The sequence below is a fragment of the Lepidochelys olivacea genome, assembly GCF_965140295.1.
Source record: "Lepidochelys olivacea isolate rLepOli2 genome assembly, chromosome: 2".
In the NCBI taxonomy this organism is placed as follows: Eukaryota; Metazoa; Chordata; order Testudines; family Cheloniidae; genus Lepidochelys; species Lepidochelys olivacea.
In genome coordinates this window covers 271,421,802-271,448,168 of record NC_140412.1, presented here as the reverse complement: position 1 = coordinate 271,448,168, position 26,367 = coordinate 271,421,802, and the positions used below count along the sequence as shown (strand labels likewise).

The 26,367-nt window shown below is 60.3% G+C and overlaps 2 protein-coding genes across 5 annotated transcripts in view; both read left to right on the top strand.

Moving 5' to 3' along the window:
* Positions 1-6,592: 6,592 nt before the first annotated feature.
* Positions 6,593-17,009, top strand: TMUB1 (transmembrane and ubiquitin like domain containing 1). Of its 4 annotated transcripts, none has more exons than XM_084619304.1 (4): positions 6,619-6,665; positions 10,027-10,261; positions 13,440-13,953; positions 15,576-17,009. In XM_084619304.1, exons 3-4 carry the CDS (start codon positions 13,478-13,480, stop codon positions 15,928-15,930), a joined length of 831 nt encoding a protein of 276 aa, XP_084475430.1. In that variant the 5' UTR covers positions 6,619-6,665; positions 10,027-10,261; positions 13,440-13,477; the 3' UTR covers positions 15,931-17,009. The 4 variants fall into 4 exon arrangements, with proteins under 4 accessions (XP_084475428.1, XP_084475430.1, XP_084475429.1 ...); XM_084619303.1 differs by having other exon boundaries at positions 10,027-10,346; XM_084619302.1 differs by lacking the exon at positions 10,027-10,261 and having other exon boundaries at positions 6,593-6,665.
* A 6,578-nt stretch (positions 17,010-23,587) lies between these two features.
* The window catches only part of FASTK (Fas activated serine/threonine kinase), a 29,509-nt gene continuing 26,729 nt past the window's right edge, over positions 23,588-26,367 (top strand). The window contains exons 1-2 of the mRNA XM_084619883.1: positions 23,588-23,674; positions 25,385-25,997. Coding sequence (XP_084476009.1) covers positions 25,430-25,997 — 568 coding nt within the window. The 5' untranslated portion in view covers positions 23,588-23,674; positions 25,385-25,429. The remainder of the gene's footprint in view (positions 23,675-25,384; positions 25,998-26,367) is intronic.

Below are 26,367 nucleotides of genomic sequence, written 5' to 3'. Positions count from 1 at the left end.
GGGAGAAGTAGAGCTCCATATGAGAACACAAGTGACACAAGTAGTGCGTCGATAGAATTACAGATCTCCCCCCAGAAGAGTAACCCTAATAAATGAGTGTACCCCAAAGTAATGGGCAAATCTGGTTCAGAGAAGAGCCAGGAGAATGATTAAAGGTTTGGAAAACCTGCCTTGTAGTGACAGACTCAGAGAGCTCAGTGTGTTAACTTAACAAAGAGACAGTTCAGAGGTGACTTGGTTACAGTCTGTAAGTACCTACGTGGGGAACAAATATTTAGTAATGGGCTCTTCAGTCCTGCAGACAAAGGTCTAACATGATCCAATGGCTGGAAGGAGAAGTGATACAAATGCAGAGTGGAAATAAGGTGTACATTTATAACAGTGAGAGTCTTTAACCATGGGAACAATTTACCCAGGGTTGTGGTGGATTCTCCATCACTGACCATTGTTAAATCACAATGGATGTTTTTCTGAAAGCTCTGCTGGGGCGGGTCTCTGGTCTGTGCTAGGCAGGAGGTCAGAAGAGATGATCACAATGGTCCCTTCTGGCCTTGGAGACAAGACACGTCTATCCTGCCGTGCCTGTCTCCCTGGGCCTGCCCTCTCTGTAATCTGCCTTTTCCCTCCCCTCCCCTTGTTAGGGTTGTGTGTTGTTGGTATTGCAGTAGCTCCCACGGGCCCCAGCCATGGATCAGGGCCCCACTGTGATAGACCCTCTGTGAACACAGAGAGATTCTGTATCCCAAAGATTTTACAGTCTAGGAATCCAAGTTCCTTGTGCTCCTCCCCCAACCGCATCCTTAGTCCCCATCCTGTTCTCCCCCACCCCTTCCCTGGCTATGCTGTCACCCCCTCTGCCCTGGTCTGACCTCTCTCTCTGCCTTTGCAGAGCACTCTGAATGGAAGAAGCTGTATTTTTTCTTGAGTTTGATCCCCTGAAGGGTCATACTGCTGCATGGCCAGGACTTTGCTGCAGGTACCTGCAGTGCTAAGCTAACAGGCCCCGTGGTGCAGGAAGCCAGCCCCCTCAGTCCTGCTGATGTTAGCAGAACCATCAGAGAGCATCCGCCTGGTGCTGTCTCAGCCCACGCTGCACAATACTTGGTCAGGGCGAGGAGGAGGAATTAGCAGGGCTCATCAAACTGAAGCTGGAGAAACATGAGGCTGATGAGCAGGGATGCTCCACTGTAAAACGACTGAGTCTACAACTTTGCACTGTGCAGTGCGGGCTCCAAGGCACATGACGTGAAAAGGCCATTTCTGTTCCCTGCCGGAGAGAACCATCCTCCCCACAGGGCTCCCAGGAGCCACCAGCAGCCTGCTGTTAACTCCTCTGCATGCCGCCAGCACTGTCTCAGTTTTGGCACCTTCACTTTGTAGGTCTACAGGAATAATGCTCGCTGCAGATGATTCAAGCCCAAACTTTGCTCCTCTGAGATGCATGAGGCAGGTCTCCAGCAGAGAAGTGTGACGTTGCCAGCACTTGCCATGCTTGCAGAACCCCTCAGGTCACAAAGATCGTGACTGCAATAATGTACAGCACTGCTGATGCGGTTACACCCGGCTGGAGCAAGTCTCACAACCCTCCCATCCTGCAGGAGGTCAGAGTGTGCCGTTGCAGTGCTATAGCGAGCTGCAGATCCAGGTGCTGAGGGCACCATACGAGCATGGAGGCGGGGATCATAGGCAAGGCTATGATTTAGTCACGGGCATTTTTAGTAAAAGTCATGGACAGGTCACTGGCAATAAACAAAAATTCACGGTTCGTGACCTGTCCATGACTTATACCAAAAATACCTGCGATTAAATCTTCGGGGGGCGCTGGGTGGGGCATCGGGGAGGTGCTGCTGGGGTGGGGGCACCCAGGGCCAGTGGAAAGGGGCCACAGACCGCGGCTGCTCCAGCCAGCTGCCCAGGGACCATTGCCTGGGGCCACGGACCATGGCTGCTCTGTCCGGCCGCCTGGGGACTGCTGCCAGGGGCCTCCAGATCAGTGGCTGGTGTGGCTGTCCCTGGGGCCACCTGAGCTGCTGGCCCTGGAGCCAGCTGCTTGGGCAGCCCTGTGATCAGCCACACTGGCTGCTGCAGAAGTCATGGAGGTTGCGGAAAGTCACAGTTAAAAAATTCTCACACCTTTGTGCCACATTGTACCTACCAAACAGCTGATCCCAGAGAGATGTCAACTGAAGTTTATTTGAAAGATCTTGGCAAGAACTAGCGCACAGGACTAAACTGGAGAGAAAAACTCTTCAGCACGAACACTCCCCTAGATTCAGAGGTTCCAAGGCCAGAAGGGATCACTGTGATCGTCCAGTCTGACCTCCTGTGTAACGTGGGACAGAGACCTGTCCCACAATAATTCCTGGAGTAGAGATGTTAGAAGAACATCCAGCCTTGAGCTAAAAATTTCTAGTGATGTAGAATCCACCATGACCCTTGGTCAATTGTTCCAATGGTTAATTACCCTCACTGTTAAATATTAACGTCTTATTTCAAGTCTGAATTTGTCTAGCGTCAACTTTCAGCCATTAGATGGTGTTATAGCTTTGTTTGCTACTCTGAAACTTTGCTAAAATGAAGAGCCCATTTTCAAATATTTTGTTCCTCATGTAGGTGCTCAACATCCTCCCTGAATTGAGGGCGCCGCAGCTGATCACAGTATTGTAGCCACAGTTGCACCACTGCTAGATACAGAGGTAAAATAACCTCTCTACTTCTACTCGAGAGACCCCTATTTATGCATCCAAGAATCACATTACCCCTTTTTGATCACAGCTTCGCACTGTTTGGCTGATTATCTCCCAAACCCCAAAAATCTTTTTCAGAACGACTACACCCCAGGATAGATTCTCCCATCACTTAAGTATGGCCTACATTCTTTGTTCCTAGATTAATACGTTTACATTTAGCCATATTAAAATACATATTGCTTGCTTGCACCCAGTTTACAAAGTGATCCAGATCACTCTGAATCAGTGACCTGCCCTCGTCATTATTTACAATTTTTGTGTCATCTGCAAACTTTATTTATATTTTCTTCCAGGTCATTGATAAAAATGTTAACTAGCACAGGGCCAAGAACTGATCCCACTGGAAACATACCTGCTCAGTGATGATTCCCCATTTACAGTTACATTGTGAGACCTATCAGTTAGCCAGTTTTTAATCCATTTAATGTCTGCCATGTTAATTTTATATTGTTCTGGTTTTTTTCATCAAAATGTCATATGGCACCAAGTCAAATGCCTTACAGAAATCTAGGTATATTATGTCAACACTGTTGACTTTATCATCCAAATTTGTAACCTCATCCAAAAAAAGATATTAAGTTAGTTTGACAGGGTCTATTTTCCACAAACCCATGGTGATTGGCATTATTTATATTACCCTTCTTTAATTCTTTATTAATTTAGTCCCATATCAGCTGCTCCATTGTCTTTTAGCACAGGAGGGGAAATAGAGAAGCCCCTTACTCCTGTCCCTGGTTTGATCGCCATATACCGAGCCCCTGCCAGGGATGGGGCTGTACAGGGTATTATTGGGGGCAGGTCTTTATTCCAATATGCCCAGGATGGAACTGCCCAGAGAACTGTGGGGGATGGGTCCAGTAAGACCGCTGCTGGAAGCCTGTGGCCAGGTCTGGTGCCCTCAGTTCAAAAAGGATGTTGATAAATTGGAGGGTTCAGGGAAGAGCCAGGAGAATGATTAAAGGATGAGAAAACCTGCAGTGATAGATCAAGGAGCTCAGTCTATTTAGCTTAACAAAGAGAAGGTTTGGGGTGACTTGATTACAGTCTATAAGTACCTACATGCGGAACACATGTTTAGTAACAGGGTTTTCGGGGTGGCTGAGAAAGGTCTGACACCATCCAATGGCTCGAAGTTGAAGCTAGACAAACTCAGACTGGAAATAAGGTGTACATTTTTTACAGTGAGGGTAATTATCCATGAGAACAATTGACCAAGGGTCGTGGTGGGTTCTCCATCACTGCCAATTGTTAACTCCAGGCTGGATGTGTTTCTAACAGCTCTGCTCTAGGAATGATTGTGGGGTGGGCCTCTGGCCTGTGTTCCACAGGGCGTCAGACGAGATGATCAAAATGGTCTTTTCTGGCCTTGGAATCTCTGAACTGTTACCTCAAGGGGAATAAGGTAACACTTCAAAAGGGAAAACTCTAGAAATGGTAGAAGGGGAAATAGAAAAGGAAAACCCCTTTTCTCAGAAGGGCAGGCTTGACTCTCTTTCGTGTCTGTCACCGGTTAGATTAGCTGACAATAGATGTATCCCTCCCTCCCTGTGTGGTGCAGTGAAAATGAAGAGAAGACAAGGTCATATGGTACAAAGTGTTCTCCGACTGGTTTATGAATGTTATAATTCTTGACATCTGATTTGTGTCCATTTATTCTTTTACATAGAGACTGTCCAGTTTGGCCAATGTACATGGCCGAGGGGCATTGCTGGCACATGATGGCATATATCACATTGGTAGATGTGCAGGTGAACGAGCCTCTGATAGTGTGGCTGATGTGATTAGGCCCTGTGATGGTGTCCCCTGAATAGATAGGTGGACATATTTGGCAACAGGTTTGTTGCAAGGATAGGTTCCTGGCTTAGTGGTTCTGTTGTGTGGTGTGTGGTTGCTGGTGAGTATTCGCTTCAGGTTGTGGGGCTGTCTGTAGGCAAGGACTGGCCTGTCTCCCAAGATCTGTGAGAGTGATGGGTCGTCCTTCAGGATAGGTTGTAGATCCTTGATGATGCGTTGGAGGGGTTTTAGTTGGGGGCTGAAGGTGACAGCTAGCGGCGGTTCTGTTGTTTTCTTTGTTGGGCCTGTCCTGTAGTAGGTGACTTCTGGGAACTCTTCTGGCTCTATCAATCTGTTTCTTCACTTCTGCAGGTGGGTATTGTAGTTGTAAGAACGCTTGATAGAGATCCTGTAGGTGTTTGTCTCTGTTTGAGGGGTTGGAGCAAATGCGGTTGTATCGCAGAGCTTGGCTGTAGACGATGGATCGTGTGGTGTGGTCAGGGTGAAAGCTGGAGGCATGTAGGTAGGAATAGCGGTCAGTAGGTTTCCGGTATAGGGTGGTGTTTACGTGACCATCGTTTATTAGCACTGTAGTGTCCAGGAAGTGGATCTCTTGTGTGGACTGGACCAGGCTGAGGTTGATGGTGGGATGGAAGTTGTTGAAATCCAGGTGGAATTCCTCAAGGGCATCTTTTCCATGGGTCCAGATGATGAAGATGTCATCAATATAGTGCAAGTAGAGTAGGGGCATTAGGGGACGAGAGCTGAGGAAGCGTTGTTCTAAGTCAGCCATAAAAATGTTGGCATAGTGTGGGGCCCTGCGGGTACCCATAGCAGTGCCGCTGGATGTGTCATTACACAAAGTAAAACTATTTTCTCATGTTTATTCTCACCCCCGCCCCCATTCCTCAGACGTTCCTGTTAACTGCTGGAAATGGCCCACCTTGATTGTCACTACAAAAGGTTTTCTCACCCTCCTCCCCCCCACCCCCCTCAGGCTGGTAATAGCTCATCTTAAGTGATCACTCTTGTTACAGTGTGTATGGTAACACCCATTGTTTCATGTTTTCTGTGTATATAAATCTCCTCACTGTATTTTCCACTGAATGCATCCGATGAAGTGAGCTGTAGCTCATGAAAGCTTCTACTCAAATAAATTGATTAGTCTCTAAGGTGCCACTAGTACTCCTTTTCTTTTTGGGCTGTATTAGTAGGGGCCAGCAGATCGAGGGACGTGATCGTTCCCCTCTGTTCAACATTGGTGAGGCCTCCTCTGGAGTACTGTGTCCTACAAGAAGGATGTGGATAAATTGGAGAGAGTCCAGCGAAGGGCAACAAAAATGATTAGGGGTCTGGAACACATGAGTTATGAGGAGAGGCTGAGGGAGCTGGGATTGTTTAGCCTGCAGAAGAGAAGAATGAGGGGGGATTTGATAGCTGCTTTCAACTACCTGAAAGGGGGGTCCAAAGAGGATGGATCTAGGCTGTTCTCAGTGGTAGAAGAGGACAGGACAAGGAGTAATGGTCTCAAGTTGCAGTGGGGGAGGTTTAGGTTGGATTGTAGGAAAAACTTTTTCACTAAGAGGGTGGTGAAACACTGGAATGCGTTACCTAGGGAGGTGGTAGAATCTCCTTCCTTAGAGGTTTTTAAGGTCAGGCTTGACAAAGCCCTGGCTGGGATGATTTAACTGGGAATTGGTCCTGCTTCGAGCAGGGGGTTGGACTAGATGACCTTCTGGGGTCCCTTCCAGCCCTGATATTCTGTGATTCTGTGATGAAGGCCGCACAATGCCCTGTGCCTGTGTAATCTGACTACGGGCCCCACCATGCCCTGTGCTCTGTGGGTGAGGGTGTAATGTGATTACGGGCCCCACAAGACCCGTCGCTTGGAGTGGGAGAATTATAGGCCACACAATGCCCTGTGCTTGGGGCGGGGACTACAGGCCCCACAATGCCCTGCGCTCGGGGGCGGGAACTACAGGTCCCAGAATGCCTTGCAGTGCGGAAACGACAGGTCCCGGGATGCCCTGCGCTCGGGACGGGGACTACAGATCCCAGAATGCCTTGCGCCGGGGAGAACTACGCGTCCCGGGATGCCCTGCGCTGGCGCCGGAAGCGAGCGGTCCGGGATGGAGGAGGCGGGTGAGTATCTGCTCGGGGCTCAGAGGTCCCGCCGGTCCGGCTCGGCCCCCCCCCCCCCCGCGCTGCTGCCCCCCCATGTAACCCCGCCCAGCCTGGTGCCCCCCCCCGCTGCTGCCCCCCCATGTAACCCCGCCCAGCCTGGTGCCCCCCCCGCTGCTGCCCCCCCATGTAACCCCGCCCAGCCTGGTGCCCCCCCCGCTGCTGCCCCCCCATCTAACCCCGCCCAGCCTGGTGCCCCCCCCGCTACTGCCCCCCCATCTAACCCCGCCCAGTCTGGTGCCCCCCCCGCTGCTGCCCCCCCCAACCCCGCCCAGCCTGGTGCCTCCCCCCGCTGCTGCCCCCCCATCTAACCCCGCCCAGCCTGGTGCCCCCCCCGCTGCTGCCCCCCCCAACCCCGCCCAGCCTGGTGCCCCCCCCCGCTGCTGCCCCCCCATGTAACCCCGCCCAGCCTGGTGCCCCCCCGCTGCTGCCCCCCCCACCCCGCCCAGCCTGGTGCCCCCCCCGCTACTGCCCCCCCATCTAACCCCGCCCAGCCTGGTGCCCCCCCGCTGCTGCCCCCCATCTAACCCCGCCCAGCCTGGTGCCCCCCCGCTGCTGCCCCCCCATCTAACCCCGCCCAGCCTGGTGCCCCCCCGCTGCTGCCCCCCCATCTAACCCCGCCCAGCCTGGTGCCCCCCCGCTGCTGCCCCCCATCTAACCCCGCCCAGCCTGGTGCCCCCCCGCTGCTGCCCCCCATCTAACCCCGCCCAGCCTGGTGCCCCCCCGCTGCTGCCCCCCATCTAACCCCGCCCAGCCTGGTGCCCCCCCGCTGCTGCCCCCCATCTAACCCCGCCCAGCCTGGTGCCCCCCCGCTGCTGCCCCCCATCTAACCCCGCCCAGCCTGGTGCCCCCCCGCTGCTGCCCCCCATCTAACCCCGCCCAGCCTGGTGCCCCCCCCGCTGCTGCCCCCCCATCTAACCCCGCCCAGCCTGGTGCCCCCCCCGCTGGTGCCCCCCATCTAACCCCGCCCAGCCTGGTGCCCCCCCGCTGGTGCCCCCCATCTAACCCCGCCCAGCCTGGTGCCCCCCCGCTGCTGCCCCCCATGTAACCCCGCCCAGCCTGGTGCCCCCCCCGCTACTGCCCCCCCATGTAACCCCGCCCAGCCTGGTGCCCCCCCCGCGCTGCTGCCCCCCATGTAACCCCGCCCAGCCTGGTGCCCCCCCCGCGCTGCTGCCCCCCATGTAACCCCGCCCAGCCTGGTGCCCCCCCCCGCTGCTGCCCCCCCATCTAACCCCGCCCAGCCTGGTGCCCCCCCGCTGCTGCCCCCCATCTAACCCCGCCCAGCCTGGTGCCCCCCCGCTGCTGCTCCCCATCTAACCCCGCCCAGCCTGGTGCCCCCCCATGTAACCCCGCCCAGCCTAGTGCCCCCCCCCGGTGCTGCCCCCATCTAACCCCGCCCAGCCTAGTGCCCCCCCCGGTGCTGCCCCCCCTAACTCCGCCCAGCCTAGTGCCCCCCCCCCGCTGCTGCCCCCCATCTAACCCCGCCCAGCCTGGTGCCCCCCCGCTGCTGCTCCCCATCTAACCCCGCCCAGCCTGGTGCCCCCCCATGTAACCCCGCCCAGCCTAGTGCCCCCCCCGGTGCTGCCCCCATCTAACCCCGCCCAGCCTAGTGCTTCCCCCGGTGCTGCCCCCCCTAACTCCGCCCAGCCTAGTGCCCCCCCCCGCTGCTGCCCCCCATCTAACCCCGCCCAGCCTGGTGCCCCCCCGCTGCCCCCTTCCCCTGCCCCCTCATCTAACCCTGCCCCTGCCGAGCCTGCTGCCCCCCCCCGCTGCTGCCCCCCTTCCCCTGCCCCCCCATCGAACCCTGCCCAGCGTGGTGCCCCCCGCTGCCTCCCCCCATCTAACTCTGCCCCCGCCGAGCCTGCTGCCCCCCCCGCTGCTGCCCCCCTCTAACCACGCCCCTGCCCAGCCTGGTGCCCCCCCCACTGCTGCCCACCTTCCCCTGCCCCCCCATCTAACCCCGCCCCTGCCGAGCCTGCTGCCCCCCCTTGCTGCTGCCCTCCTTCCCCTCCATCTAACCCCGCCGAGCCTGGTGCCCCCCTCTCGCTGCTGCCTCCCTGCCCCCCGCCGAGCCTGGTGCCCCCCCTCTGCTGCCCCCATCCAACTCCCCCCCGCCGAGCCTGGTGCCCCCCCCGCTGCTGCCCCCCTTCCCCTGCCCGACCTGCCCCCTTGCCTCCTCTCCCTTTCCCCCGCCCCATCTAACCCTCACCCCACCTAGCCTTGTGCCCCCCTTCCACCCCTGTTCAACCTCCCCCACAGCTAACATGCTCTCCCTGCTGCAGTTTTGGCTCCCAACTCAGCAGCTCTTGCGGGAATGCTGCCTCTGCACTCTCTGGCAGGCCTGCTCATGCATCCTCCTCTGTAATTTGCTTCCCACCGGTGGTGTGCTCCCCAGCAACGCAGATGGGCTGTGCCCCAAAGACTCCCTCAGACACTCGCGCCCAGAGTGCCCGAGCGGCAGGCCCTGCAGGGAGTAACTTGGAGGGTTCGCTGGCTTCCTCCCTCTGGAGGTGTTTGACGGCCGGGAGGCTGGGCGGCTGGCTTGCGGTGGTCACTTGCCTCCTTGTCCCTCACGTGTATAGATTGTGAGTTGCTTGGGGCAGGGCTAAAGCCTTTTGTTCTTCACAGAGTCCAAGACCAGCAGGGACCACTGTGATCAGATAGTCTGGCCTCCTGCATCACACAGGCCAGAGACCTGCCCCCAAACTCATTCCTTTGGCTTTAGAGTGTCTCTTTTAGTTACATGTGTCCATACCTTAGAGCAGGGGCTCTCGGCCTTTCCAGACTGCTGTTCCACTTAAAGAAGGCTAATTTGTCTGGTGCATCCTCGAGTTTCACCTCCCTTAAAAACTACTTGCTTACAAACTCAGACGTAAAAATACATAGTGTCACAGCACGCTATTCCTGACAAATAGCTGACTTTCTGATTTTTACCATATAATTATAAAATAAATCAGTTGGTTATAAATATTGTACTTACAATTCAGTGTATAGTATACAGAGCAGTATAAACAAGTCATTGTCTGTGTGAAATTTTAGTTTGTACTGACTTCACTAGTGCTTTTCACGTAGCTTGTTGTAAAACTAGGCAAATCTCTAGATGAGTTGATGTACCCCCAGGAAGACCTCTGCATGCCCCTGGTTGAGAATAGATATGCCATCAAGACCAATAATAATAATAACTGACAAAAAAGCTACATTTAAAATAAAGCTTATAAAGTAAAGCACTCAAAAGTTAGGAAATAGCCTTAATTTGCTCCCTTGTGCATGTGCATGACAATACCTTCTTTAAGTACGTGATCACTTACTGCTTTTTCCACAGGATCTCTTGCCTCATTCAGTGTCTGAATGAAAGGTGCTCACTGAGGGCTTGTCTACACTACCCGCCGGATCTGGCGGGCAGCGATCAATCCAACGGGGATCAATTTATGGCATCTAGTATAGGATGCAATAAATCGACCGCTGAGCACTCTCCCGTCCACTCCGGTACGCCACCAGAACGAGAAGCGTCAGCTGTCGTCTTACCACAGTGAAGACACCGCAGTGAATAGATCTAAGTATGTCGACTTCAGCTACGCTATTCACATAGCTGAAGTTGCGTACCTTAGATCAACCCTGTGCGGTAGTGTAGACAAGCCCTGAGTGAGTAGCTATTTAATGCTCTTTGTCCTTAATTGGCATGTGATCCCAGGCTTTGTATTCAGGGCTGGGTTTTGATGGTCAGTAAGCAGAACTAATCTTGTGGAGCGAGCCCAGGGGAAGTCTTTTTATTTTTGGTTTTAGTTTTTGGGAATTCCTTGTTGTTTCATTTGATCCAGATGTGGCAGCGGGGGAGGGGGTTGGTTACAGGTTCTGCCCTGGGTGGTGCGAACTGGGTTGTGAGCCAGCTCACCCAACCCTCAACCAGCAGCAGCAGCTCTAGGGCTCCTGTCCGCTGGGGCTGGGCCTGGCTCCTCACTCTCAGTGTTGCGACCTGCCACACAGGCTTGTAACCTGGCTGCTCCTCCACCAAACCTGAGCGGTGCTGCAAGATCAGTCACTCAAAGTTGGACCATTTAGGGGTGCCCCTTTGCCATGCAAGGAGGAGGCTGGGCCAAGCCTGAGTGTGACGCTGTGACCTTATGTACCAGGTTGCAATGCCCAGTCAGGACAGGAGCCCTAGAACGGCTGTTGCTGGTTGAGGTTTTCGTTTTATTTCACGTTGTTTCACTTTTGGGAAAAGATGAATTTCTCTTCACAACACACCTGTGAGATTAGACTGTGATATTCTCAGTTCATAGATCGGGAACGACGGCACCGAACCTCAGAGGATTTAGCTGCCTAACTCTCAGTTAAATCAGGGGATGTTCAGATGCCTAGACCTTTGAGGATCTGAGTCCGAGAGAGTAAGGAAAATATTGTTCGACGTTTCCACTAGTTTTGGATGCCCAGTCGGAGATTCCTAGTTTCCTTCAGTGCTTTGCATGGAGCGTAAAGGGTTAAAAAGTTGCTTTGGGGCAGAGCGGGGCAGGTGAGGGGGGTTGCATGAATGGGTTGATAAGGACTGGCTGGAAACCACCCAGGATCCATAAGACAGTGGAATCCCCAGTGGCCAGGAGGGAGATTTTTCCCCATCTATCTGCAGGGAAGCAGAGCAAAGGTGCCAGGTGGAGAACAAAGGGGAGAGGGGTCAGGTGACTAGGCTAAGTTGGCCTTTGGAGACAGGCACCTGGCTGGAACTAAGGACAAAGGGAGAGAGCCAAGATGGTTTCAAGGCAGCCCTGGCCTAGATTTGGCCGGGCTGAACTCTGCCTTCACCTTTGCCCCTCTGCTATCAGGATCTGAAGCCAGGCGACCAATAAAGTGTTACCTTGTTTTGGGAGGGCTGCCTGCTGTGAGTGCAGATACTGACTGCAGGGAGCATGATGCCATGAAGGGGCCCTGCAGGCATCTGGCTGGGGATTCACTGTAGGGACCCACAGAGAGAGAGAGAGGGATTGCTGGGGCTGAAGGGCCAGTTCCAGAGCCTTGACGGCTACAGACCTGCCCCAGTGGAACTGTGGGTCCTTGGGACCTGGCACACTAAGGGGACTGGTTACATGCTGGGGTATAGACTAGGCTGTGGGGCTGGGACAGGTGCCTAGACTTTTGAAGATCTGAGCCCAAGCGATTAAGGCAAAAATTGTCAAAAGCTTCCCCTAGTTTTGGATGCTTGATTTGAGATGCCTGGAGGCTGAGGAGCTTAGCATTTTATAACACTTCAGATGTTCAAAGCACAGCTCTGATTGACTTCAGTTGCCATCATGAGCACTTGGCACTTCTGCAGATCAGACCCCAGGTCTCAAGTCAGACATCCAGAAAATGAGAACACACTGAAAAGTTTGATTTAAGTGAGTTGCCCAGCATCGCCCAGGAACTGCATGGCAGAGGCAGGGACAGACTCCAGTTTTCCAGGACAGCATTCAATTGCCTTTGCCACAAGAACATTCTTTCTCTTCCTGTTTTCCCCTGCCTCATTCACTGCACACTTTCCTGGTGGAGTGGAATGCCCTTGTTGGCATGTGCCCATCATTGAAGGGTATCTACAAATAATTGTGTAAAGGGGGTGAGGGATGGATACACACTTCCTGCTTCGGCAAGAAATGCGCCCTAAAGACAACAGCATCCTTCACTACGCAGACATGATTCATTCCCACAGCCCCATCCATCCTGTACACTGATTGAGGGTCAGGGGTCCTATGGGTAATGTAGTATGTGATCAAGTAATTAAAGATTGTATTGTAAGTACATGCACATGGAGTCAATTTAAGGATGCTCTTGTAATCTTAACTCTGGCACTTCCTATCTTTTGAGTGCTCAGCTTTGCAATCTCAGCATTCTTCTAGTGTAGATTTTTGTTAATGTAGCCACCTGACTTTTTTTTTTTAAAAAACAAAGTGAAAAAACAAATTCCATCGTGTGGAACCATATTGGCCCCTGACACCTTTAGATCCCAGCACAGTCCTCTCCCCGTGGAGGTCAGACTACATGATCATACTACTTCCCTTCTGGTCTTAACATCTCTGACTCTACCACTCAGGCTAGCAGAGGAACTGTCTGTGTGTGTCTGCTACTAGGTGGGGTAGGACAGGACACGTGCTTTGTCAGTGGATTGCACATCTGTTGGCTTGCGTCAGAGGAATGCTGATGGTCAGGAATCCAGAATTCCATTCTGGGCTGTGGAGAGGAGCATGTCTAGCGGTTATAGACCCTTCTGCCCCTGCCTGTCCCTGTCTCCTAGCATATACCTGTCTGTCTCTTCTCCCACCGCACACACAGCCTGTCCCTCCTTCCCCCCACCCCCCCAAATAAAAACAGTTGAAGTTTGCAAAGTTAGGAGCAACTGAAAAGGGGCAGCTAGTGGGAAGCATTAGGCAGCCTTAGCTAGACTGCACTACCTGAGTGGGGACAGTGGGAAGGGAGTTGAACGAGGAGGGTGATGCGAACAAATAGGCTCAGAGATCTAGGCCTGTTGGGCTCAGCATCCCTCTAACTCGGCTGAACCCTGCACTTACTGCCCAGGTGCATGGGGGGTGTCTCCAGGACCTTCCTCCCTGGGGCATTAATGTTGTGCCCTGTGGGCCAGGCCCAACCCGGAGAGAGTCCCTGTTGGGTGGGAAGCTGAGGGCCTGCCGTGCTCCTGAGCACTGTCTGGGAGGGTGTGTGCCTAGGATACTGGCTCCCAGGGCTCATTGCTGCTGTTTTGTCCCTCTGCAGTTTGGTAAGCCTGCTGTGCCCAGCACTGCCCAGCTGCCATGGCTCTGATTGAGGGCGTGGGGGACGAAGTCACCATCCTCTTTGCCCTGCTGCTCATCCTGCTGGTGCTGGCGCTTGCATGGGTCTCTACGCACACCTCAGAGCGGGGAGACCAGGTCTTTGCCGCTTCCCCCGCTCTGGCAGCTGGACAGCTTGGGACAGAGAGCCTGCTGGAGGACGGGCCGATGGAAACCAGCATGCAAACCCCAGCGGCAGGGGAGCCCAAGGAAGAAGCGGAGTCTTCAGCAGGTGCCATGCCAGATGGGCCTGACGGTATTGCTCCAGGGCTGAGGCACCGGGCCAGCCCTGGATCTCCACAGTGCCCCCTGCAGCCCGCTGGAGACATAGGTGCCAGCCCCGAGGCCACAGACAGTAGCCCCACGGACCGCACCATAGTGTTAAGGCTGAAGTTCCTGAACGACACGGAGCGCCTGGCCACTGTGTGCCCAGAGGAGACCGTCGGCTCTCTGAAGAGGTGAGAAGCCACGCAGCAGCAAGCTGTGGGGAGGAGATGGAGCTCTGGAGCACAGCCTCACAGCCAGGCAGGCTCCCTCTCTCCTCCTTGCCTCTGCCCTCCCCATCTGGGGGCTCTGGCATCCCTTGAACCTCAGTTTGCCCTCCTTTCTCCTGCACTGAACGTGCTGGACACGGCTTGGAGCCTGGACCGCTTTCTGCTACCATCCCTCCCCAGGGGGATAGGCTTGTGTGCGCCAGCTCATACCTGTGGCTTAGGCAGCACCGTTGGTGCCATTGATCACAGATTCACAGACCAGGGTGATGGGTGCTGTGTGGGGGACACCCTGGCACAAGAGCACAGACTGGCCTGGGGAGACCATGATGGGACACTGCTAGGACAAAGAGAGCACGCAGCAAAATGACAGACCATGGAAGGGAATATGTGGGGGAAGGCTGTGCAGCCAGGTGCCTGGGGATGGGGATGGATATGGCTCGGTGGCAGGGGGCTTGCATTCAGGCTCCCGGGATGGAGATGCATGGGGAGTTGGGCACAGCCAAGCCCCCCCGTAATGGGGGTATGGAGCCTTATGGAGGAAGGTTGTACTCAAAGCAGACTGTGAAGAGTTACAAAGGGATCTCACCAAACTGGGTGACTGGGAACTAAATGACAGACAAAATTCACTGTTGATAAATGCAAAGTAATGCACATTGGAAAACATAATCCCAGCTCTACGTATAAAATGATGGGGTCTAAATTAGCTGTTACCACTCGAGAAAGAGATCTTGGAGTCAGTGTGGATAGTTCTCTGAAACCATCCACTCAATGTGCAGAGGCAGTCAAAAAAGCGAACCGAATGCTAGGAATCATTAGGACAGGGATAGATAATAGGACAGAAAATATCACGTAGCCTCTATATAAATCCATCGTATGCCCACACCCTGAATACTGCGTGCAGATGTGGTCACCCCATCTCAAAAAGATTTATTAGAATTGGAAAAAGTACAGAGAAGAGCAACAGACATGATTAGGGTTGTGGAACGGCTTCCATTTGAGGAGAAGATTAGAGACCGTTGATCTTGGAAAAGAGATGACTGAGGGGCGATAGGATTGAGGTCTATAAAATCATGATGGGTGTGGAGAAAGTGAATAAGGGAGTGTTATTTACTCCTCCTCATAACACAAGAACGAGGGGTCACCCAATGACATTAATAGGCAGCTGGTTTAAAACAAACAAAAGGAAGTGCTTCTTCACACAATGCACAGTCAGCCTGTGGAACTCCTTGCCAGAGGTGTTGTGAAGGTCAAGACTATAACTAGGTCCAAAAAAGAATTAGATCATTTCCTGATCCATCGATGGCTATTAGCCAAGAAGGTCAGGGACGCAACCCCACGCTCCAGGTGTCCCTAAACCTCTGATTGCCGGAAGCTGCGAGAGGATGATGGAATGGACCACTTGATAAATCACCCTATTGCATTCATTCCCTTTGAAGCACCTGGCACCGGCCCCAGTTAGCAGACAGGACTGTGGGTTAGCTGGACCGTTGGGCTGAGCCAGTGTAGCTGTTCTGATGTTCTTAAGGTAGGGATGGTGGACTCTGTCTGTGACTGTGACGTTTCCCTCCCTGTGTTTTTCACCTCAGGGCCCATTTCCCAGGCCAGGAGCACCAGGTGCGTCTGATCTACCAGGGCCAGCTGCTGCGGGACGATGCTCAGAGCCTGGCTGCGTTGCACCTCACCCACAACAGCGTTCTGCACTGCCACGTCTCCCAGCATGGCCCAGCCCCCGTGGCTGCTGGCCTCCGGGCCACCGCTGACCCTGTGCACACAGCCCTCAGCGTGGGCAGCCTGATGCTGCCGCTCTTCGCGCTTATGCTGGCTGTGCTGTGGTACGTCCAGCTGCAATACCAGCATGTCTTCACCGCCACCGCCACCTCCTGCCTGGCCGGCCTCACCCTGCTCTTCAGCTTCATGGCCTTCGCTCTGTACCGCAGATAACGCTGCCCACGGAGCCTCCGAACCCCGCCAGCCGGGAGAACCCGTGCCATTCTGGGCAGAGCCCGCCCGCCCGTCCACTGGGCTGTACTGCTCAGCCGTTGCGGTGGGGCTGATGACAGAGACCCCCCCAGCCCACAGGGACCCAAGTCTGCTGTTGTAGCATGAGTCCTGCTGCCCAGCAGGAGGGCGGGGCAGTGACTGTGGCCCCTATTTCCGAGTCCCGTACCCCCCACTCCACCTGGTGGCTGAGAGGAGGGATGCTGCAGTCCAGTGAGGTTACCCCCTCCCACAATGGCACTCAGGGTGGTTTTTGTCAGGGTGGGAGTCAGATCCTTAATTGTTACAAGGGGGCAGTTTCTTCCTGCCTCTGAGGAAGGAGAGAGGACTTCTTGGTTATAAGGATCAAGCAGCTCTGCAGGACAGGCTAGGGTCTCCTCCTGAACCAGTTCCTCTGCCAGCACCTGCTGCTGAGGAGTTGTGCTGTGCAAATAGGGAATCTGCCCAGACTCCACCCGCCCCACCCCCATCTGCTCTTTGCACGTGCTTGTGCATAGACTAGGCCCTCGTGCTCAGAGCTTGTTCACCCACACACTGGCATACAGTCCAGGTGCTGTTGCGTGTCCTTCTTTCCCCTGCACACTCCAGTGCGCGCGCGCGCTCTCTCTCTCACACAAACACACACACACTCTCTCGCTCTCGTTCTCACACTTTCCTTGCTGTGTGGAGTCCTGGACCTCCTGCTGTCCTTGCAACTTGGTGATCGATTAGCCCATGGCTGCGCGGGGGAGCAGTGCCTCCAAGAAGGGGAGAGCCCTGAAGGCAGAGCTCTTCACCCCCTGGGCCCTCTGGCTGGGCCCACAGCTGATGCCTGAGTGGAGGTGGGGGGACACTGCAGCTCATGCAGGGGCTGACTGCGTGGTCTGGCCCTTTCGGGAGGGGGCCCAGCTGTGGGAGGCCCAGCTGGCAGGGCACTGCCTGTCCTGCCCCCTAGGGTTCCTGGGGGGTGATGGGGCCTGGGTCAGTGGAGCATGTTTCTCAGTAATGCTTCTTTTAAAATTAAAACCCGTGAATGACTAAAATCTCCTTTGGCTGGTATGTGTTGGGGGAGGGTGTGGGGAGTGAGTGAGTGGAGAGTGGGGCAGGGGAGATGTGTATGGGGGGCATGGGGGAAAGGAATGGTAATTGCTGGACCAGAATAGCCGGCTCCCTGCTCTCTCCGGGGTAGGGGGGCAGAGTGATTGCTGGACCAGAACTGCCTGCCCAGCCTCTCCAGGGAGGGAGTGGTGGAAGAGGAGGGGGCATGGGGGAGGGATGCAGTGTGTGGAGGGGCAGGAGGACAGGGTGATGGCTCCTTGCTCCCTCCAGTGGGGGTGTGAGGTGTCTGTGCAGGGAGAGGAGTGGGGGCCAGCTGAAGCCACCCCAGAGGAGCTGGATCCCTGGTCTCTCCAGCTGGGGGTAGGATGTGTTGTGGGGGAAGGGGAGGGGAGCCAGGTGATGGGGGTCCCAGAGGAGCCGGATCTCTCCAGGGAAGTGTGGGGGTGGGTTTTGGGGGAGGGTGTGGGGAAGAAGTGAGGGAGGAGGATGTGGGGGTGGGGTGATATCTCTTGGTGGGAGGGTCAGGTTGTGGGGGAGGGGTGCATGGTGGGGGTGGGATGACTGATCTCTTGGGGGAGGAGATGGTGAGAGGAAGGAAGTGGGGAATGGACAGGTTGTGAGGGAGGGGTGACAGATCTCGGCGGGAGGGGAGGATGGGAGTGTGGGAGGGGTGGGGGTGGGGTGAAGGATCTCTGGGGGTAGGATGTTGGGGAGGGAGGGAGTGGGGGAGGGGTGCATGGTGGGGGGTGGGGTGAGGGATCTTTCGGGGGGCAGGGAAGGAGGGAGTGGAGGTGCATGGTGGGGTGAGGGTTCTCTCTGGGGTGGGGACGGAGGGAGTGGGGGTGCATGGTTGGAGGAGTGAGGGATATCTGCAGGGGAGGATGTGGGGAGGGAGGGAGTGGGGGGTGCATGGTGGGGGTGGGGGGAAGGATCTCTGGGGGGAGGGAGGGAGTAGGGGGTGCATGGTGGGGGAGCAGTGAGGGATCTCTGGGGGGAGGGGAGGATGTGGGAGGGAGGGGGGTGCATGGTGGGGAGGAGTGAGGGATCTCTGGGGGGAGGGAGGAGTGAGGGGTGCATGGTGGAGGGGGGGTGAGGGATCTCTGGGGGGAGGGGAGGATGTGGGGAGAGGGAGGAGTGGGGGATATCTGGTGGCGGGGAGGGAGGGAGTGGGGGGTCCATGGCGGGGGAGGAGTGAGGGATCTCTGGGGAGAGGGGAGGATGTGGGGGGAGGGAGTGGGGGTGCATGGTGGGGGGAGGGGAGGATGTGGGGGTGCGTGGGGGGTGCATGGTGGGGGGGAGGGAGTGGGGGTGCGTGGGGGGAGGGGAGGATGTGGGGGGGTGCATGGTGGGGGTGGGGGATCTCTGGGGGGAGGGGAGGATGTGGGGAGGGAGGAGTGAGGGATCTCTGGGGGGAGGGGAGGGTGTGGGGGGTGCATGGTGGGCGGGAGGGAGGGGGTGCATGGTGAAGGGGGGGGAGGGAGGGACTGGGGGTGCATGGTGGGAGGTGGGGTGGGGGGAGGGAGGGAGGGACTGGGGGTGCATGGTGGGAGGTGGGGTGAGGGTTCTCTAGGGGGAGGGGAGGATGTGGGGGGGATGGAGGGAGGAGTGCATGGTGGGGGTGAGGGTGAGGGATCTCTGGGGGGAGGGAGGGGGTGCATGGTGGGGGTGGGGTGAGGGATCTCTGGGGGGAGGGAGGGGGTGCATGGTGGGGGTGGGGTGAGGGATCTCTGGGGGGTGGGGAGAATGTGGGGGGAATGGAGGGAGGAGTGCATGGTGGGGGGTGGGGTGAGGGATCTCAGGGAGGGGAGGATGTGGGGGGGAAGGGAGGGACTGGGGGGTGCATGGTGGGGTGGGGTTGGGGGGAGGGAGGAGTGGGGGGATCTCTGGGGGAAGGGAGGGGGGTGCATGGTGGGGGTGGGGTGAGGGATCTCTGGGGGGAGGGGAGGATGTGGGGGGAGGGAGGGACTGGGGGTGCATGGTGGGGGGAGGATGTGGGGGAAGGGAGGGGGTGCATGGTGGGGGGTGGGGTGAGGGATCTCTGGGGGAGGGGAGAATGTGGGGGGGAGGGAGGGACTGGGGGGTGCATGGTGGGGGGAGGGAGCAGTGGGGGGATCTCTGGGGGGAGGGAGGGGTGCATGGTGGGGGTGGGGTGAGGGATCTCTGGGGGGAAGGGAGGATGTGGAGGGGAGGGAGGGACTGGGGGTGCATGGTGGGGGTGGGGTTGGAGGGAGGGAGGAGTGGGGGGATCTCTGGGGGAAGGGAGGGGGGTGCATGGTGGGGGTGGGGTGAGGGATCTCTGGGGGAGGGGAGGATGGGGGAGGGAGGAGTGGGGGGATCTCTGGGGGGAGGGGAGGATGTGGGGGGAGGGAGGGACTGGGGGGTGCATGGTGGGGTGGGGTTGGGGGGAGGGAGGAGTGGGGGGAGGGGAGGATGTGGGGGGTGCATGGTGGGGGGAGGATGTGGGGGCAGGGAGGGGGGTGCATGGTGGGGGTGGGGTGAGGGATCTCTAGGGGGAGGGGAGGATGTGGGGGGAGGGAGGGACTGGGGGGTGCATGGTGGGGGGAGGATGTGGGGGCAGGGAGGGGGGTGCATGGTGGGGGGAGGGAGGAGTGGGGGGATCTCTGGGGGAAGGGAGGGGGGTGCATGGTGGGGGTGGGGTGAGGGATCTCAGGGAGGGGAGGATGTGGGGGGAGGGAGGGACTGGGGGGTGCATGGTGGGGGGAGGATGTGGGGGAAGGGAGGGGGGTGCATGGTGGGGGGTGGGGTGAGGGATCTCTGGGGGAGGGGAGAATGTGGGGGGGAGGGAGGGACTGGGGGGTGCATGGTGGGGGGAGGGAGCAGTGGGGGGATCTCTGGGGGGAGGGAGGGGTGCATGGTGGGGGTGGGGTGAGGGATCTCTGGGGGGAGGGGAGGATGTGGAGGGGAGGGAGGGACTGGGGGTGCATGGTGGGGGTGGGGTTGGAGGGAGGGAGGAGTGGGGGGATCTCTGGGGGAAGGGAGGGGGGTGCATGGTGGGGGTGGGGTGAGGGATCTCTGGGGGAGGGGAGGATGTGGGGGGAGGGAGGAGTGGGGGGATCTCTGGGGGGAGGGGAGGATGTGGGGGGAGGGAGGGACTGGGGGGTGCATGGTGGGGTGGGGTTGGGGGGAGGGAGGAGTGGGGGGAGGGGAGGATGTGGGGGGTGCATGGTGGGGGGAGGATGTGGGGGCAGGGAGGGGGGTGCATGGTGGGGGTGGGGTGAGGGATCTCTGGGGGGAGGGGAGGATGTGGGGGGAGGGAGGGACTGGGGGGTGCATGGTGGGGGGAGGATGTGGGGGCAGGGAGGGGGGTGCATGGTGGGGGGTGGGGTGAGGGATCTCTGGGGGAGGGGAGAATGTGGGGGGGAGGGAGGGACTGGGGGGTGCATGGTGGGGGGAGGGAGCAGTGGGGGGATCTCTGGGGGGAGGGAGGGGTGCATGGTGGGGTTGGGGTGAGGGATCTCTGGGGGGAGGGGAGGATGTGGAGGGGAGGGAGGGACTGGGGGTGCATGGTGGGGGTGGGGTTGGAGGGAGGGAGGAGTGGGGGATCTCTGGGGGAAGGGAGGGGGGTGCATGGTGGGGGTGGGGTGAGGGATCTCTGGGGGAGGGGAGGATGTGGGGGGAGGGAGGAGTGGGGGGATCTCTGGGGGGAGGGGAGGATGTGGAGGGGAGGGAGGGACTGGGGGTGCATGGTGGGGGGAGGATGTGGGGGAAGGGAGGGGGGTGCATGGTGGGGGGTGGGGTGAGGGATCTCTGGGGGAGGGGAGAATGTGGGGGGGAGGGAGGGACTGGGGGGTGCATGGTGGGGGGAGGGAGCAGTGGGGGGATCTCTGGGGGGAGGGAGGGGTGCATGGTGGGGGTGGGGTGAGGGATCTCTGGGGGGAGGGGAGGATGTGGAGGGGAGGGAGGGACTGGGGGTGCATGGTGGGGGTGGGGTTGGAGGGAGGGAGGGAGGAGTGGGGGGATCTCTGGGGGAAGGGAGGGGGGTGCATTGTGGGGGTGGGGTGAGGGATCTCTGGGGGAGGGGAGGATGTGGGGGGAGGGAGGAGTGGGGGATCTCTGGGGGGAGGGGAGGATGTGGGGGGAGGGAGGGACTGGGGGGTGCATGGTGGGGTGGGGTTGGGGGGAGGGAGGAGTGGGGGGAGGGGAGGATGTGGGGGGTGCATGGTGGGGGGAGGATGTGGGGGCAGGGAGGGGGGTGCATGGTGGGGGTGGGGTGAGGGATCTCTAGGGGGAGGGGAGGATGTGGGGGGAGGGAGGGACTGGGGGTGCATGGTGGGGGGAGGATGTGGGGGGAGGGAGGGAGGAGTGCATGGTGGGGGTGGGGTGAGGGATCTCTGGGGGGAGGGGAGGATGTGGAGGGGAGGGAGGGACTGGGGGGTGCATGGTGGGGGGAGGATGTGGGGGCAGGGAGGGGGGTGCATGGTGGGGGTGGGGTGAGGGATCTCTGGGGGGAGGGGAGGATGTGGGGGGAGGGAGGGACTGGGGGGTGCATGGTGGGGGGAGGATGTGGGGGAAGGGAGGGGGGTGCATGGTGGGGGGTGGGGTGAGGGATCTCTGGGGGAGGGGAGAATGTGGGGGGGAGGGAGGGACTGGGGGGTGCATGGTGGGGGGAGGGAGCAGAGGGGGATCTCTGGGGGGAGGGAGGGGTGCATGGTGGGGGTGGGGTGAGGGATCTCTGGGGGGAGGGGAGGATGTGGAGGGGAGGGAGGGACTGGGGGTGCATGGTGGGGGTGGGGTTGGAGGGAGGGAGGAGTGGGGGGATCTCTGGGGGAAGGGAGGGGGGTGCATGGTGGGGGTGGGGTGAGGGATCTCTGGGGGAGGGGAGGATGTGGGGGGAGGGAGGGACTGGGGGGTGCATGGTGGGGTGGGGTTGGGGGGAGGGAGGAGTGGGGGGAGGGGAGGATGTGGGGGGTGCATGGTGGGGGGAGGATGTGGGGGCAGGGAGGGGGGTGCATGGTGGGGGTGGGGTGAGGGATCTCTGGGGGGAGGGGAGGATGTGGGGGGAGGGAGGGACTGGGGGGTGCATGGTGGGGGGAGGATGTGGGGGCAGGGAGGGGGGTGCATGGTGGGGGGAGGGAGGAGTGGGGGGATCTCTGGGGGAAGGGAGGGGGGTGCATGGTGGGGGTGGGGTGAGGGATCTCAGGGAGGGGAGGATGTGGGGGGAGGGAGGGACTGGGGGGTGCATGATGGGGGGAGGATGTGGGGGAAGGGAGGGGGGTGCATGGTGGGGGGTGGGGTGAGGGATCTCTGGGGGAGGGGAGAATGTGGGGGGGAGGGAGGGACTGGGGGGTGCATGGTGGGGGGAGGGAGCAGAGGGGGATCTCTGGGGGGAGGGAGGGGTGCATGGTGGGGGTGGGGTGAGGGATCTCTGGGGGGAGGGGAGGATGTGGAGGGGAGGGAGGGACTGGGGGTGCATGGTGGGGGTGGGGTTGGAGGGAGGGAGGAGTGGGGGGATCTCTGGGGGAAGGGAGGGGGGTGCATGGTGGGGGTGGGGTGAGGGATCTCTGGGGGAGGGGAGGATGTGGGGGGAGGGAGGGACTGGGGGGTGCATGGTGGGGTGGGGTTGGGGGGAGGGAGGAGTGGGGGGAGGGGAGGATGTGGGGGGTGCATGGTGGGGGGAGGATGTGGGGGCAGGGAGGGGGGTGCATGGTGGGGGTGGGGTGAGGGATCTCTGGGGGGAGGGGAGGATGTGGGGGGAGGGAGGGACTGGGGGGTGCATGGTGGGGGGAGGATGTGGGGGCAGGGAGGGGGGTGCATGGTGGGGGGAGGGAGGAGTGGGGGGATCTCTGGGGGAAGGGAGGGGGGTGCATGGTGGGGGTGGGGTGAGGGATCTCAGGGAGGGGAGGATGTGGGGGGAGGGAGGGACTGGGGGGTGCATGATGGGGGGAGGATGTGGGGGAAGGGAGGGGGGTGCATGGTGGGGGGTGGGGTGAGGGATCTCTGGGGGAGGGGAGAATGTGGGGGGGAGGGAGGGACTGGGGGGTACATGGTGGGGGGAGGGAGCAGTGGGGGGATCTCTGGGGGGAGGGAGGGGTGCATGGTGGGGGTGGGGTGAGGGATCTCTGGGGGGAGGGGAGGATGTGGAGGGGAGGGAGGGACTGGGGGTGCATGGTGGGGGTGGGGTTGGAGGGAGGAAGGAGTGGGGGATCTCTGGGGGAAGGGAGGGGGGTGCATGGTGGGGGTGGGGTGAGGGATCTCTGGGGGAGGGGAGGATGTGGGGGGAGGGAGGAGTGGGGGGATCTCTGGGGGGAGGGGAGGATGTGGGGGGAGGGAGGGACTGGGGGTGCATGGTGGGGGGAGGATGTGGGGGGTGCATGGTGGGGGGTGCACGGTGGGGGGGGATCTCGGGGGCAGCGGGGGGTGGGGGAGGGGTGACTCCCAGAGGAGCCAGGTCTCCTTTGGGGGGGGCGGTTGACGTCACGCAGGCGTCGGCCAATCCGCGTCGAGACGCGCCCGTGCCTGTGGTCGCGAGTTCCGCCAGGTGCCCCGCCCCCTCATTAGCATAAGCCGAGGCCTGCCGGGGCGGGGCTGGCGCGGCGCGGGGGCTGCCGGGAAGATGGCGGAGGCGGGGGCCGGGCGGCGCTGAGGGGCCGGGGGCGGCGACGGGCTCCAGCGCGGCCGGGAGCGCCATGTAGGGGCCGCGCGGGGGGGCAGAGCTGGGGGGAGGGGCCCGTGAGTGGGGGGGCGGAGCTGGGGGGAGGGGCTGGTTTGGGGGGGGCAGAGCTGGGGGGAGGGGCCGGTTTGGGGGGGGCAGAGCTGGGGGGAGGGGCCGGTTTGGGGGGGGCAGAGCTGGGGGGAGGGCTCTGGGTGTTGCCAGTTGTGGGGCGTGTCGGGAGCGGGGCCGGGGGGCTCGCTGTGGGGAGAGCCGGCGGGCACCCTGTCCCGGCGGGGGGTGCGTAGGGAGCGGGGCCGGGGGGCTCGCTGTGGGGAGAGCCGGCGGGCACCCTGTCCCGGCGGGGGGTGCGTAGGGAGCGGGGCCGGGGGGCTCGCTGTGGGGAGAGCCGGCGGGCACCCTGTCCCGGCGGGGGGTGCGTAGGGAGCGGGGCCGGGGGGCTCGCTGTGGGGAGAGCCGGCGGGCACCCTGTCCCGGCGGGGGGTGCGTAGGGAGCGGGGCCGGGGGGCTCGCTGTGGGGAGAGCGGCTGGGCACCCTGTCCCGGCGGGGGGTGCGTAGGGAGCGGGGCCGGGGGGCTCGCTGTGGGGAGAGCCGGCGGGCACCCTGTCCCGGCGGGGGGTGCGTAGGGAGCGGGGCCGGGGGGCTCGCTGTGGGGAGAGCCGGCGGGCACCCTGTCCCGGCGGGGGGTGCGTAGGGAGCGGGGCCGGGGGGCTCGCTGTGGGGAGAGCCGGCGGGCACCCTGTCCCGGCGGGGGGTGCGTAGGGAGCGGGGCCGGGGGGCTCGCTGTGGGGAGAGCCGGCGGGCACCCTGTCCCGGCGGGGGGTGCGTAGGGAGCGGGGCCGGGGGGCTCGCTGTGGGGAGAGCCGGCGGGCACCCTGTCCCGGCGGGGGGTGCGTAGGGAGCGGGGCCGGGGGGCTCGCTGTGGGGAGAGCCGGCGGGCACCCTGTCCCGGCGGGGGGTGCGTAGGGAGCGGGGCCGGGGGGCTCGCTGTGGGGAGAGCCGGCGGGCACCCTGTCCCGGCGGGGGGTGCGTAGGGAGCGGGGCCGGGGGGCTCGCTGTGGGGAGAGCCGGCGGGCACCCTGTCCCGGCGGGGGGTGCGTAGGGAGCGGGGCCGGGGGGCTCGCTGTGGGGAGAGCCGGCGGGCACCCTGTCCCGGCGGGGGGTGCGTAGGGAGCGGGGCCGGGGGGCTCGCTGTGGGGAGAGCCGGCGGGCACCCTGTCCCGGCGGGGGGTGCGTAGGGAGCGGGGCCGGGGGGCTCGCTGTGGGGAGAGCCGGCGGGCACCCTGTCCCGGCGGGGGGTGCGTAGGGAGCGGGGCCGGGGGGCTCGCTGTGGGGAGAGCCGCTGGGCACCCTGTCCCGGCGGGGGGTGCGTAGGGAGCGGGGCCGGGGGGCTCGCTGTGGGGAGAGCCGGCGGGCACCCTGTCCCGGCGGGGGGTGCGTAGGGAGCGGGGCCGGGGGGCTCGCTGTGGGGAGAGCCGGCGGGCACCCTGTCCCGGCGGGGGGTGCATAGGGAGCGGGGCCGGGGGGCTCGCTATGGGGAGAGCCGGCGGGCACCCTGTCCCAGCGGGGATGTGTAGGGCACGGAGCATCTGGTGGGACTTTTGAGGAGAGTACAGGTGTCTCCTTGCTGCGTTAGCTGGTGTTTCCTTTGTCCCAGGCTGAGGCCCCTAAGGAGACTGGGGCCCTGGCTCTGCCTTCCTCATGCTCTTTCTCTGACTTTCCTTCAGGGTCTCCTTGTTTTCAGAAGCCCCTCGAGTTGCCCTCCCCGCACCATGCTGCGCCTGCTGCCATGGCTCCGCGCCCTGAGCCAAGAGAGCACACGGCCCTGTGTCCTGCAGGGGCTGGCTGCTAGTGACACGAGGGGGTCCAGGATGTACCCGAGCTGCTACTGTGCGGGGAAGGCCAAGCAGCGGGCTGTGCTGCTGCCCCTGGATCCCTACAGCCATGGGCTGCTCCACAGCGTGCCCCCTGATGCTGGCAGGACTCGAGGCCATGGCAAGAGGAAGAGCTGGAGCTTCATCCACGAGAAGATGAGCTACGACACTTTCTTCACCATGAAGCGACTGATAGAGCGGTCGCGGAGTGTGGGGGAAGTGCTGCGTTGGGTCACCCAGAACCCCAGCAAGGTGTCTGCCAGCCACTACCCCATTGCCCTGCACAAGCTGGGCCAGCTGCTGCAGCAGCCGCAGGGCCAGGCCATGGTGAATGGAGAGCACCGTGGACCCAGCCAGGTGCTGGAGCAGCCAGAGTTCCAGGCGCTCTGCCAGGCCATCATCAGTGGGTGCTCCAAGTTCGATAACTTCAGCATTGTCAATTGTCTGTACGCTGCTGCGGCCCTGGGTGAGTGTCCCAAGAATGGGAGGGTAAGAGGTTATGTGCCATGGGGTGTTTGAGTGGTCGTGGGACTGCTGTGCATAGGTTTGGGAGAGCAGGAGGGGTTATCATGCGTGTGTGGACACCCAGTCTGTGGGTAAAGGGGTTACCTTCCTGGAGGTGGGCAGCTCTGGAGCAGGGAGGGTTATCTGTAAGGTGGACAAGGAGTGGCGCCTGGCTATGTGTGTGAGGACGTTGCCTTTCTGTGTGTACGCAGGAGGTTTGGACCGGAATCATACCTGTGTGAGTTTGTGTCAGGGGCAGGAGGCATTGTGTCATTGCGGAGGCAGAAGCTGCATTTTGGACACACGCCTTGGGGCGTGGGCCAGGGAGGACA

Excerpts from the sequence above, each read along its gene's own strand:
- TMUB1 (XM_084619302.1), top strand. The coding sequence starts at position 13,478 with ATGGCTCTGATTGAGGGCGTGGGGGACGAAGTCACCATCCTCTTTGCC. Across the intron at positions 13,954-15,575 it reads ACCGTCGGCTCTCTGAAGAG|GGCCCATTTCCCAGGCCAGG; the intron begins GTGAGAAGCCAC and ends TTTTCACCTCAG.